The sequence below is a fragment of the Dryobates pubescens genome, chromosome 1, assembly GCF_014839835.1.
Source record: "Dryobates pubescens isolate bDryPub1 chromosome 1, bDryPub1.pri, whole genome shotgun sequence".
In the NCBI taxonomy this organism is placed as follows: Eukaryota; Metazoa; Chordata; class Aves; order Piciformes; family Picidae; genus Dryobates; species Dryobates pubescens.
In genome coordinates this window covers 54669028-54683990 of record NC_071612.1, presented here as the reverse complement: position 1 = coordinate 54683990, position 14963 = coordinate 54669028, and the positions used below count along the sequence as shown (strand labels likewise).

The window sequence follows — 14963 nt, the reverse complement described above, 5'->3', positions numbered from 1 at the left end:
TGAATCACTGTATGTTCTCCTGATTGTATATACCATGAAGTCAATTTAATTACTGTTAAAATACCATTTATATAACACCAAACAGCTGCTTTCACCTTTATTTGAAAACACTGTCAAAAAAAAATATTCTACTGATTCTGTGATATTAAACGCCAAAAAAATCTTTTTAAGTGGAGAATCTTAGCAAAACGAAACTTTACATGATCAAGTACCAATTTACACAGAGTAATTAATTGATGATATCATACCTCACACATCTTTGGTTTGATGGTTTATAGAATTTTACTCTTGCATACATCTCTAAAGATGAATTTTAATATGTCTTCAAATCATTAAAATATTGTGTATCTCTATATTGGATGATTTTCATCTGTACTCATGGTCTTAAAATGTGTAAGACCACTAAAACAGTCAACATCTCTCACAGTCAAAGTCCATGGACTTCCTTGCACATTTTAGCATTTAGGATCAAATTAGCTCTCACTTTGTCAGTGTTAATGTATTGGTGCTTTCCAGCTCAGCATGAAAATGTGTACTTAAAAAAAAACAACAGCAAAAAGGCATATATTTGAAATTGTGTATTTAAGTTTTCATTAAAACTTATTCAACAGTACAGATGGTAAGATGGTGTGTAAGAAAGCCTCTTGGGTTTAATATGCAAGTCCCAGCTGGAATGTTTCCAAACAGGATGTAAACCATAGTCCTCAAGCCTGCACTTCAAAAAACATATTAGCACACTAAGCTGCAAATGTCAACACAAAAATACACTGCTTTAATGACTTCACAAACTGAGGGGGTTGAAAGCTATTTGAAAAGTTTTTAAAACAAAAAATTAGGACCGGGGGTAGGTAGGGAAATCAATACACAGATGCATTAGAAAAATGTTTATTCAATGGCTAAAAGTACTCGTGATCACTACAAATTTATTGTATTAAAAATATAATGTGTGCAAACAAATGCGGTATTAGTTCTGATATCAGTAAGTCCACAGAAAATGGGTCAGAGACCTGTGCTTTTAGATCTTCTCAGAGGTGTTGCTCAATGTTTTCAACAATTCTGAGGTTTCCTCCATTCTGAAAATAAATTTGGTTTACATGCACTGATTAAAAGACATTAAGAAATGCCCAGCTTGCCATTAATTTTCTAATGAATGCAAAGTACTAACAAGCCACATGAAACCTTAAGTTTACTCTGCAACTGGTTTGTATTTTAAATGCCTTTCACATATCAATAAATCTTAAGTATTCATAAAGAAAGAAGTAAGCCACACTATAAAATTAAAACACTACAGAGACAGCAGCTTTTTTTCAGACCAAGCATTTATAGAATAGACCTCTCTCGCTAAAGAAACATTTCTCTTCAAGTAAAATAAAAATATCCCCCCCAAAAAAATTCATTGCAGATCTCAGGGCTAATATCAAATACACCTTAATACAGTTATCACAATGCTTAGGTTGAAATTGGCTTTACTTCTTAAATAATAAAAAAATAGATACTGTGGTTATTTTTCAGAAAGAAAAGTTGCAAGTACCAGGAAATTCCTATCAGAACGTAACATATTTCTTGTCGACCACAATCTAAACACATTAATTTCTAGTTAATACTATTAAGAATGCTTTTTATTTCTTTTTAGAACCAAAACAGTGACTCATCCCACAAATACAGAACTGTAAGTGGATTTATTATCCAACAGAGTCATAAGGAAATGCCACACCTGACACAGAACTTTGAGGTTTGGAACACATATGTACATTCTCTTTATGCCTTAGTCCAGTACATCCCCCTTCTGGGAAATGAATTCCTGCTGCCCTTTCCTATTACTTACATTTTACTTATCCTTTCCATTCTTTGTCTTGTTGTCTCCTGCAATTTAAAAACAACAAAGTTAATGAACTCTTCAAAGCTAATATTCTTCAGATGGACTTTCAACTTGAAAAATGCATAGAGAAGATGTGAATTTAACCACTGTTTACGTATTAAAAGGATGAGACAGTCATAGATGTAGTTTTGCATAGTTTCCTTGTTTTTCACCACTACTATATACACAACTAAAACTATTGCTTACTTGTTCTCTGGACTTCAGAAGGAAATCAACTAAGCATTTGCTAGTTTTACTTGCCTTTGAAATGCCTGTCAGATTATGAGAATTAATGGTCATGGCTTTGGGAGATGGGTCTGTGGATAACGGTGAACTGTATCCTGACGACTGATGAAGATTCTCTGGCATCTCCTTCCTCTCTGTATCTATGGAGACATACTCAGTTTTGTGTCACCTTTGCCTTTTTGGTCCTTTACTGCAAGGTCAGCTATCAAATAGCTTGATTTACAGTATGTAATAACAGAAGAGAACACATTGTTAAGAGAGGAGAAAAAGAAAAGCTGCTGGTAACGGTCCAAAACAGGTTTCTCATTATCTGAGAATAAGGTAAGTGCGGTACATTACATATAACATTTTAAAAAATCCAAACAGATTACTAGAAATGCTACCTTTATCCTAATTACATTAAAATCAACACTAAAGAAAGTCTAATTAGTGGGTCAAACATTTAATAGCAATTTCCAACAGTATACATTACTTTTATTGTAAATTACCTGTTCAAACATGTATTTGTGCTACGCTACCTGTCTTATAAACAGCAAAAATACAAACAAAATCATCACCTTCTTGATTATCTTAAAAGCTGTATGAAGTTCTTGCTGTTTCCCTAGCTCTACATTCAGCAGAAACACTATTTTTCACATTGGGAAAGCTCCGATACTCTACAATTTTGGAATACTATTTGTTATTTAGAAAAAGACAAAAAGTGTCCTCTTATCCATATTTTCAGCACAGCCATTGCCTATGGATCTCCCATTTGGAACATGTTTAGCTACACTACTTTGTATTTAAAATCATATTACATTATTTTTCATCAATTAAATAATAAAGTATATTCTGCACAGCTGCTATTCTTGAAGAGCACTGCAATCAAAAAGAACATCAAAGCATTTAATCTCAAATAGAAGAGTTAAGACTGGCAGCAGGTTAACTTCTGAAGTTTTTGGCATGCTTCAAGTTAAAAGTCACTCAATTGCAACTGTCTGCTTAAACAGGGTTTTAGCCAAGGTCAGCAAGAAATGTTTAGCATACGATGTTAACTAAAAAGAAAACCATTAATACTCACCAAGAGAAACTGGAAACCTAATAGAAGTACATTCTTGATTTGTATTGCTGAGCTCTGTTGATATATTCTGAAACATAAGTTTAATGCATTATAACAATATACTCTGTTTAAATCTTCTTTGGATTGAACAAAAGTATGTTTAAGTACTAATTATGTATGCAGTTGCTACACCATCCAGATATGTTGGTGGAGCACAAACATCTTTACAAGACTAAAAACCACATTTGCATACATACATTGCATTGAAAAAATAGGCTCTTTCATGGGAGCTTTTTTAATATCAACATTGCTGTGCAGAAACAGGTCAAAACCAGGTTCAAATATAGTTTACATGACTTAGGTTTAAGTAGAATGATCAGACTGTTCTTGGTCTGTGCTAACAACTACACCTTGACATTGGCTGCTGTTACCATAACAAAATAAGAGTACCTTCTGCTACTGGTTGATATTCAGAAATTCAGCTCCTCAATCCTAAAAAATTAGCCTATAGATGTACTGACATTCATTTCACCTAATTGCTTCAAATTCAAAGTCTATTTTAAGCTCCTGAAAGAGAGGGCTCTTTTAAGAAAGCTTCTCAGTTTAACTCAATCTAGCTTAAAAAAAAAAAAAAAAAAAAGAGTTGTTCCAAAACACAGCTAACCTTGTACTCACAATAAATTATTTTGAGTACACTTTTCTAATTATTACAAAAAAAAAAAATATATAAATCTCAAACTTCTAGTTTGTTTTAACCCATGAGTTATCATTAGTGATATGAAATCTCAGCCTTTTATAAAGTATATTACTTTTTAAACTGAAGTAATTGTATCTGTTAACAAGTGAAAGGTATATCCAAATAAATGAATGAGGGAGATACAGGTATTGTGTGGGAAGTCAAGAAAAAAATATAATGATGAATATTTCTTCCATAAATGAATAACTACTTCTAAATGACTACTTCTGCTCAGTTCTTTTCATTGGAATGCCTTTGGTACCCTTCAGACTTTCCCATAGCGAAGTGCACAGCTGCTGCCATTTTTGCAGAGGTGCAAGACAGATATTAAGAGTGTTTCTGCTATGTTGGCGAGATATCAGAAGTTCTTTGGAAAACTCAAGACTAACAAGGAATAATTCTGAATTGCTTCTGTATCTGTGGAAGCACAACTTGAATGTAATTTCATGAAACAAAGAAGCAGCAATTCTCTGGACCAAACGATTATTTCTTGGCAGTTTTCAAATGTCTATTACAAAAAAAAAGGTAGGGTTTTGAAGATTTTAATTATTATTTTTTTAATACAAAAACATCTTACTTTGTTTTGAAAAAGAAATTGGAAACAATGCCACACGCAAACTACGTTCAAGCTTGTTTCAGCAGATGATTTCATTCAGCAACATTCAGATCTTAATATAATTATCTTAGTAGAACTCAAAAACTTGCAGTAAGTATTTTCTAATACTATTCTATACCTTAGCATGACTGTGATAAACATATTAGTGAAGTAATAACAAACCAAATTTGCAGAAATAAAACAACAAGCCTAGTCTGAAACACAAGCTTTCCCATACTGGTACTGTCACAAATGAACAAATAATTCTTGAAAAGAATACACTTGAAATGGGAACAAAGCTATCTTATGGTTGTTTAGCTGAAGACCTCTCACGACTGACAGCAGTAGAAAATATGTTCAAATATCTCTAATGATATGTCCATAGATAAATTAAATATCCATAAGAAATTGATTTCTAATGGTAAATCACCTGAGCCATTGCTGACCTGAAACTGCATTTAAAATGCTGCATCTCAAAATACTTACATCCACATAAGTGAAATTCTATAAATGTGAGTATCAGTACCTTCCAATAGTATGAAAAACAACAAATCTAACCACAACTGCAGCACTTTCACACACCTAAAAATGCAATTAATATGGACAAGAAATAGGAAGGGCAGAAGGGGACTGACAAAAAGGAGAAAGACCAGCAAATCAGGATAAAAAAAACATTCAAAGAGCCACTGATGAAGAACAGGACTAAAATTAAAATTAACTTTTCTATTAACAGTGTATTTTCCATTGAGGATGCCATATATTTGCCATGGTCTAGTCATGAGGTCTGTGGAGACAGGTTGGACTCAATGATCCTCGAGGTCTCTTCCAACCTTGGTGATACTGTGATATTTTTGTCAACATTAGCTATGTAAAGTGAAGACTTAACCTTCCAAAGGGCATCTCTGTATCAGATTCAAGTTTGGAGAACGAAATCTATATATTCAATGTAATCAACAGCAGATGAGTGTAAGAAATTCAGAGTAATGCAGACCAGAATAAGGAAATCCTTAGATCTGCCACTAGGATGACAATTCTCAACTACAGAAACACTGAACTTTTGAAGACAGTGTAATTAAGAGTCTTCAAAAGATCTTTCCACATGATCACTGGAGTACCTCACCTATGAACAGGCTGAAAGAACTGGGGCTGTTCAGCCTGGAGAAGAGAAGGCTCCAGAGAGATCTTAGAGCTGCATTTCAGCATCTGAAGGGGAACTATGGGAAAGCTGGGGAATGACTTGCAGTAATAGGATGAGGGGCAATGACTTTAAACTGGAGCAAGGTAGATTTAGTTTAGACATAATGAGGAAATTCTTTACAATGAGAGAGGTAAAATAAGTTGCCCAGGGATGTGGTTGAGGTGCTGTCCCTGAAGACATTAAAGATCAGACTTGATGTGGCCCTTGGCAGACTGCTCTAGTTAGAGGCATCCTTGCTCAGTGCAGGGGGGTTGGAGAAGATGACTTTTGAGGGTCCCATCCAACCCAACCCAACTGTGAATCTCTAGAAAGTAAAAACACAGACAGTAATTACTAATGAAGATAGACTTAGCTATACCTGCTGTTCCTGCAAGGAAAACCATTTCCAATGGAGAGCTTTGTTTTATAGAGCACGAAAAAAACCAAAGGAGTTTTACAGTTAAGAAAAATATACCACCAACTTGATAAACAGCACTTCCATTCACATCATGTCTTTAAAAAATAGCGACAAAGCATAAACCAGGCTCCAGAAAGAGCAGAAACAGGCTTACAACACTACGTCTGGGAAACTTTTGTTATAGAAGAACAGAAGTTAACATACCTTTTGGGACTGCAATGTTAGCTCTGTTTCAAGAAGCAAAACTCGACTCAACAAGTTATTCCAGTCCTTCTCATCTATGATCACCTTTCCTTCCAGTTTCTCTTCTAAAACATGCAGTTTATCTTCCATCCAATCTAGCTTATGAAGCTTTTCCTGGCAATCAGCAAGCTGAATCTTTAGGAATTCAATCTCTGAATTATCTTCCATGACCTGATAATATGGATAAGAACATATCCTCTAATTTTAAGATATAATTAATCATTTGATCAATGGAATGAAGTGGAATCTTAAAGTTCAGTAACCACATTGTGCTACACTAGAAGATATTTTTTCCTTTCAGAATAGTCATAATACACCTACTTGCAGAACTCAGCTTTTAAAAGACACTGTTGGCAAGACTTGCTCTTGAAAGGACAGTACAATTTAGAAGACTATTTCAACTTTTTCAATATACTTATTACATATGCATTAGTTACACCTAAGGAACATCCAGCTATCTTGCTAAAACCTTTATCCCTTTAGACAAGCCCTGTAAGAAAAGTTAAGAATACATGCAGACAGCATCTTTGAATAAATACTCTTACCTGTTTACATTTAAGTTCCACAACATCATGATCTGGATACAATTCTTCATTACCTCCCTGTGCTGGAAGGGGTAGTGCATGAAGGTCACCACTAACTTCACTGCCTGAGTGACGTTCTACTTGGGGCTTCTTTTCAGTACATGAACAAGAAAAAAAAATAAATCACTAGTGTTATTCCTTACAAAAGCATTTCCATTGTCAGACAAATCAGTGACAAAAGACCTATCAGTTTAGTATTTAAATCTGATAATCACATTCCAACTGGAGGCAAAACATAGAAAGCAACAGCAGGCTGCTTAACTTTTTAAAAATCATACAGACACTAAAGAACTCTAAAATAAATATGCACACACTTTACCAAATGTACTGCATACTTTGATTCCCTTCCATAAACAGTAGTGAAGGCTCTCTTATTGTAAGGATTGATAGATTTCCCTGTATGGATTGGGAGGTATGACTAGGACTGTATGTATTAGCATATATATAGACAGTACAAACATCAAAAACCACAATTACTAGTTTTGTGCAGCATTTTAACAGCTACAGAACAGCTACAGATTCCTACATATTTTAGTGAAGCTGAAATTCTCTTATTCAAGGGAATTTTTAATACACTCATTCAGTACTGTCATTCAACAAGCAGAAGTGCCAAACAAATAATTCCAAGTATTTTCTTTGTGAAGTTTTCCTTACTGCTAAAAGCAGTAGTTTGCTTCCAAATAGAAATCACCAACATTTAATGGGAAGTCACAGTCCTAAAAGTTTTGTGCAAATGTACTTCACGGCCTTTCAGAGAAAATACTAGGAAAGCTGTCCACTCCACAGGCCAAAAGTGGCACAATGTAAAAGATGAAGTGTTACTCTTGTAAAACAGAAGAGGAATGTTACATTAAGAAATCTTTGCTGAACAGATTAAGACAACAGTGAAAAAAGTTTTGAAAGCTATGCTGAAAACTCCACAATGTTAGGCCAAACACACTTCTGTCTCCAAACAAGATGTATATTCTTCTTTCAATTGCATCTTCATTTTTATTGAAGTCCCTTCATTTGATATAATTTACACAACAGTTCTAGATCTGTATCATCAAGACTTCAAGATCAACTACTCAGACAAAGAGAGAAGCAATATGCTCTGTATTTCCGCCATTATTTCAGTCAAGAACACTCTGGAAAAACAAACAAACAATTATAACCCCACCCAAAAAAACTGACCAAGCATAAAAACCTAAATGGACATATTCCAGAAAAAAGGACATATCCCAGAAAAGAGCCTGACTTGCTACAAATGAGGTTAATCTTTTAGATATACAACATAAAAACAATTTTCATACCTGTTTGGAATTCAGAGCACTCCCACTAGGATCAGTAAGGACATTCAAATACCAAGTATGGCCAAATTGTGGTAAAGACCTGAGTTTTTTCCTTGTTTGGGATTTAACCTTCCAAGTGAAGAGGAGAAAATATTACACTTCTAACAGAGAACAACATGACTTGTGAAGGGGATGACAACCCCCACTTTCTGTCATCATTAACAGGCAGGAATATTGCATGACACAGAAACACATTAAACCTCTGAAGCACAGTAATAATTAAAAATGTTTAAAAAAAAAGAAAAAGGAAATATCTGGAAAGTGAATGTCATATTCATACACTCATTAAGGCCTATGCAAGAATGCATCAAAGCTGGTCATAAATAAAAATTATCAACTTGCACCAGAGTTGAAAGAAACTAATAAAAAAAAAAAAAAAGGTAAAAGTAATTATGCCCCAAAAAGCAAAAAAATGAAGTATATAGATAGAAGTCCTGAAACTCATGTGGAAAAAAAAAGGAAAATATGAAGACTGAAAACTGCTTTTACTAAAGCACCAATTGCTAAACTGCATACATTTAGAAAAAAATGCATTAAAGTATGACAAATTATTAATTAAAATAATCTGATTTGAGATGTATACCACTGAGGTATACAAGTGAGGTGTTTCAATTAAATATTGGCAGAACTTCAGCATATCAGATGCTTTTGCTTTGTTTTCAGATCTACCTGCAAAGTCCAGCAAGTTATACAAACATTCCCTAGGAAGTGTAAAAACAAAAAAAATTTTAAATTAATTAATAAAAAAATCACTCATTGAAAATACAGTAAGTATTTTTTTCTTTATTCCACAAGGCACAAGCAGCTTTGTCTTTTGCATACCATCTAGCACTTAAGCATCTAACATTGGAATTTACACTATTCACCCAATTTTGACTATCGACAAACCTGTATCTTCAAATAAACTGATAGAATTATAGAATCATAGAATCAGTCAGGATTGGAAGGGACCACAAGATTCTCTAGTTCCAACCCCCCCTGCCATGGGCAGGGACACCCCACACTAGACCAGGCTGACCAGAGCCTCATCCAGCATGGTCTTAAACACCTCCAGGGACGGGGCCTCAACCACCCCTCTGGACAACCCATTCCAGGGTTTCACCACTCTCATGGTGAAGAACTTCCTCCTCGCATCCAGCCTGAATCTCCCTACCTCCAGCTTCACTCCATTCCCCCTAGTCCTATCACTACCTGATAATCCTGAGAAGTTCCTCCCCAGACTTCTTGTAGGCCCCCTTCATATACTGGAAGGCCACAATTAGGTCACCTCAGAGCCTTCTCTTCTCCAGACTGAACAGCCCCAACTCTTTCAGTGTGTTCTCATAGGAGATGTGCTCCAGCCCTCTGATTATCCTCATGGCCCTTCTCTGGACACACTCCAGCACCTCCATATCCCTCTTGTAATAGGGTCTCAGGAACTGGACGCAGTACTCCAGGTGGGGTCTCACCAGAGCTGAGTAGAGGGGGAGAATCACCTCCCTTGACCTGCTGGCCACACTTCTCTTGATGCAACCTAGGATCTGATTGGCTTTCCGGGATGCAAGTGCACATTGAGAGCTCATGTTGAGCTTCTCGATCTTCAACTTCTACCTGCAGCATCAAGTATGTCAAAAGAAACTTATCATAAAGTTATTGTCTAATCAGTACCTTATTCGAGTTACTTAATTCCTTATGCCTTTTCACCACACAGTTGATAATGTCACAAACGATCTGCATTTTTCTTTCTGCAAAGCCGAATTGAAGAAACTGCTGTTTTGTTAAAATTGGTTTATATTGAAATTGATCTCGAAGGAGCTGCAACAAAATAAAGTACTTATTATCACTTTCAAATTCACCACACTGTAGAAATGGCATGGTCAGGTTCTTATTTTTCTATAATATTTTACTTCATTCCGCACTTCAGCAGTTAAACTTTTTCCTCATTTGGTTGTTTATATATGCTCAGCTATTTCTTCTAACTAGCCTTTCCACATACTTCTTCCAAAAACATTTCACTCACATCACTTATAAAATTTAACTCAGTCTCAAGAATTTATCTGATGAGATAAAGTACTGTAGACATTAACATTAAAAAAGTTTCACAAAAAATTTCAAAAGTTGATGTACAATATAAAGTTGTATTAATGTTAGCAAATGCATCAGAATGCTAAGGCTACCACAGAGCTGCCTTGTAAAGGAGTCTGTCTTCCTCAAATGGAAAACTAATCTGAGTAAGCTAGTATCAGTTAATAAATCAAGCAAATGTATAATAATATGCTTATGGATATTTTTAAGAATAGTTCAAAATTATCTTCAGTCAGTTAAGAATTTGATTCCAATTTATATACTGTTAAGTATTGGACTTTATATATCAATACAGCATGGTGTTTTAAAATAGCTGCATTTCTTTACTGAGCTTGCATTACAATTATTCAAATTTGATGTGATTTGGTTTTGCTGGTTATAATTTCTTCTAAGGTCACTTCCATGAAAGTTATTGTGTAATAAATATTTCAGTATTCTTCAAAACTAACATAAAACAGTAATATTACTGTTTCTGCAACTGCCCCAAAATTGAGATTCGGTTAACAAGGACCATCCTTGTTTTCAGGAAACCTAAATAAAAACTTGTCACACAGTGACTTACCACTCATTTTATATCCTAACAGAATTATAATTCATGTTCATTGACAAAAATTCACTTTCTAGTAAATCTCATACTAAATGTTTAATTTTTATAAGGCCACACTAATAAATTGAGTCTCTTCTGGGAAGAGCATGAAGAGATACCTTATAAATAGCTTCAATAAAACGCAAGTCAGTCTTTGCTGTGAGCTCCACATCGCACTTTACCAAAAGTTCTGCTATGTGAGTTGAAAAGGATGTAAAAGAGTAGCTGATGATAGGTAAAAATGCAGCTGGGTCACCCTTTACTAACCTATTGAGAAACAAAAGTGGTTTACACAGCATAAGATAACAACAGCCTTTCATTACATAAATTCAAACATTTAACTTGAAAGATATTTTAATATATCCAGAATGGTATCTCCAAATACCTCCTTCATTTTAAGGGTTTTTTCCCCAGGTGTATCTCATTCAGCAGCCTTTACTATTATCTCTACAATGCTCAAAATAACCCTTTCATGACCCTTACATAATTTTAACATTTTCAATCTAAAGCCCACCAGCATTTGCTTCTCAACATTCAACTTTGTGTCAAGAAAATTTTGTTAGCATTTACAAAGAAATTATAAAAGTGAAAACAGCAGCAGAACAAGACAGTGATACACTCAGGATTATGCTAAGGATTGCTTAGAACAGTAAAACTGCATCCTATTATCTTCCAGTTTATAACTTCGCATAGACATAGGTTCCGCTCATTCATCACTGGGTACAATATTTATACATATCTTATTTACATATCTTGCTGTCATCATGTATTAGCATAAATTTATTCACACTGCCCCTTACATTGTGTAATCCACATCTCTTGGATAATTTAGTAAACGAAGTCCTTGTTCTATTTTTCTTAAACTTCCTTGTAGGTCTCCTGTTGCCATTATTCCAAATGCTATTCTTCTTTCAGATTACAAAATACAAATGTAGTATAGTCCATTCCTAGTATAGTCCATTCCCATCCTTAAAAAAATAAAAAATAAACAAAAATTACAAACCACAACCAAATTACCAGTGAAATTCAAAGTTTTGGTCCTCTTTTCTAGATGCTACTATTTCCAAAGTATTACAGCACCAACCTATGGCTCAAGATCAATTAATACCATCATTATCTTCATTCATTCTAAGTAAGATCAAGTAGTAGTCCTCAACCTGAGCAACTACCAAAGATCTTTAATGATATCTGAAAGCACAGTAAGAATTTAGGGCTGCCTAAACAAACTAAAACTAAGTGAACACAAGTTTCTTCACTGTTCCAAAAGAGTAGAAATTCCATAATGAGTGAAAGACTTTTGCATTTTTAATTTAGAATGATTTTTACTCTTCTCTTCACCTGGCCCCAAGCTCACTGGACAGAAAAGCAATGTTTGGATATGCAAACATCAATAGGCAGTACTAGCAACTCAACACAGACAATACTTCTTTATTTAGCTGATCCTTTAAATACACTTAAAATTGGTCAGGGAAAAGGGAATAACAGACTGCCTAGATATGTCAAAATAGGCACAAGTTTCACAAGTTTATTGGGATGATAACCAAAAGGTCCCTTTTTAACTTTTACTTTGTAAAGCACAAGTTGAGAACTCACTTTAATTGTGGGCTTAGTTTCATAGAAGAGACACACTTAAAGACTTGGTGCAAACTACAAAAAGGTGCCTTTCTCCCTGCAAAGTTGTAAGGAAACTGAAGAATGAAGAAAAGGAAAAGAAAAAGAAAAGGTGGAGGAGAGGGGGAAGACAACAAAAGAGAACCAGCAAAGTGTGAAATCACCAACATTCAAATCAGTTTTCAGATCTACCAAAGGGATAAATAAATAAACGAAGTTCAGGCTTTTAATATGTTTTACCAAACAAAACTTATTAGTAGCTTCTCAATGGACTAAGAGGAGACTGGGAAGGGATAAAATAATAAAACAAACAGACACAGAAACAAAAAATTGCCCTGAGACGTCCAAAAATAATGTTAACTCCACCTGGCTGGCAGACAATTAAGATGAAACACCTTTAAAGCAGTATCTTCAAATATCAGTACTGATACCTATTTTAAAGAACCTTGTCCCTCACTCCACTGCTTTAAAGTACATTTATATTTAGAGATAGCCTATGAGTACTATGTACTGTAACCTGGAAGTGTTTGCACATAAGAAACCAGTTATTAGCTCTTTTTCAACACAAGACTTTAAACGTAGGTTGGATGATAGCCCAGCTCTTAAGTGACAATTGAAAACAAATAACTTGCTTCTTAGCAGTTGGAACAAACTGACAGAACTTGAGAAAGCTTATTAGCAAACTGCAAACTCAATGTTTTTTAACAGAGAACGGGGAGGCGGGAAGAGTAAATTAAAGTACAGGAAATTGACAGACACCTAACAAAAACAGTTCTTCTACACATCCTTGAGCTCTGCTTGTGAAGAACTTCATCCTCAACAGCACTTTGCTCAAAATCCTCAGTAAAAGTAATTATCTCAGCTACCAACACTTATAACAGAAATCTGCTGTTCAATTCAATTTTCTTGTGGAAGATAACTGCCTGCCACTGCTTTCACTGAATTTCTTTTCTTATGAGGAAACATGCTCATTGAAGCCTACCAATGGGAGCAGTAAAGACAGGCTGCCAGACAGCCTATATATGAAGAGATATTCTCAAAATACAGCATTTTCTCTTGCTGACATAGATCAAAAAGGCCCTACACTCCAAAGATATTACTTCAAGCCTTGTCAGAAATTTATTCCATTGGCTACTCCACTTTGCAGCTGTATTTTCTTTCTATTTAATTATTAGGTTCTTCCTCCTAATTGTTAGGTTCTGGATTAATAGTCATGCTAAATATAGGTACACAACACTTACTGTTGAAAGCTAGGCATAATTCAACCTCAAGTATTTGGAAACTGAAACAGCCATTCTTCCTGTGTTACTTCACATAGTGATCCACCCTACAGTTTTGCCAATTTAACCAGATCTCAAGAAAAGTCTGAACAAGTCCTGAAATAATACCGAAGATCCGACCTGCAATTCAAATACTTAAATACATTCTCACAGGTATTCACGTAATCACATAAGCCATTTCCTGTAAGTATCAAAAATCCTTTCTCCACTGGACCTCTAGATTGAAAAAACAGGAACTACTAACTGAATAGCTCAGGAGATCGTAAAAATTAGTTAAGTTGGTAGAAAAGACTTGAACATCTTGGGAAGGTGAACACTACAGCGGCACATGGCTTTTACCTGTAGGAATTCATGACAGAACAATTACAGAACATTTGCTAACCAGAATAAAATCAGATATAATTAAGTTTTAAGAAACACCATAGAACTGCAACTGGTTTAAAGAAAATTGCATATGGTATTCAAAGCACTAATCAATGACATAAAAGATAAAAAACTACCACCAAGAAAACCACTCAAGTTAACAAGTATCTTGACACTGCACTTTGCTTGAAATATCTAACAGAAAAAAAGACTTTTTTATTTCTTCTAATTATATTGAGAGTAATTCGTTACATGGAGCACTGAGAGATCACACCGTTGTGCAGATATGCAAAAATGTCAAGGGCAAATACTGTACTTTGCTATTATAGAGCCAACTGCAATAGACACGCTTCAAGCACCGAGTACTTGCTGTCGAGTGACCCGCACAAGGAACTGCACGGTTGCCCTGGCGCCAACGAAACAGCAAAAAAAAACGGAACGTGGCCCTGCCATCGGCAAGCCCGCCTGTGGTCCCAGTGCCACGCCAGCGACCTGAGGCGAAAACTCAAGAGCGGGATTGTAGCCAGAGCCCCGAGGCGAAATCTCAAAAGCGGGATGGGAGCCAGCGCCCCACTCTCCTTTCCTCACCCGCAGATCAGCCGGCCACCGGGCCGCCGCAACTCCCCCTCAGGCTTGCCGTCTCTGAAGAGAGGGAGAGCACTAGGCTCAGAGCCGTTCCGCGCCGCCGGCCCCGCAGCGGGGACAAGCCCCCGAGAGAGAACCTGACGCTCACCCGCGCCAAGTGCCGCCCCCGCTATGGAAAAGCCCTTCCCGGCAGACAGTCCCCCTCAGGAGCTGGTGCAAGGCAAACGCAGACTGAATCTACCGCCGC

The 14963-nt window shown here is 35.8% G+C and overlaps 1 protein-coding gene across 1 annotated transcript; it reads right to left on the bottom strand.

Moving 5' to 3' along the window:
• Positions 1-738: 738 nt before the first annotated feature.
• Positions 739-14899, bottom strand: CEP44 (centrosomal protein 44). The gene is made up of 11 exons (XM_009900812.2): positions 14865-14899; positions 11678-11845; positions 10997-11144; positions 9875-10021; positions 8189-8296; positions 6858-6986; positions 6274-6483; positions 3165-3231; positions 2120-2244; positions 1826-1863; positions 739-1073 (listed from the first exon to the last, which is right to left on the bottom strand). The coding sequence occupies exons 2-11, from the start codon at positions 11764-11766 to the stop codon at positions 1016-1018; spliced, it is 1119 nt and encodes a 372-aa protein (XP_009899114.2). The 5' UTR covers positions 11767-11845; positions 14865-14899; the 3' UTR covers positions 739-1015.
• Positions 14900-14963: the final 64 nt, after the last annotated feature.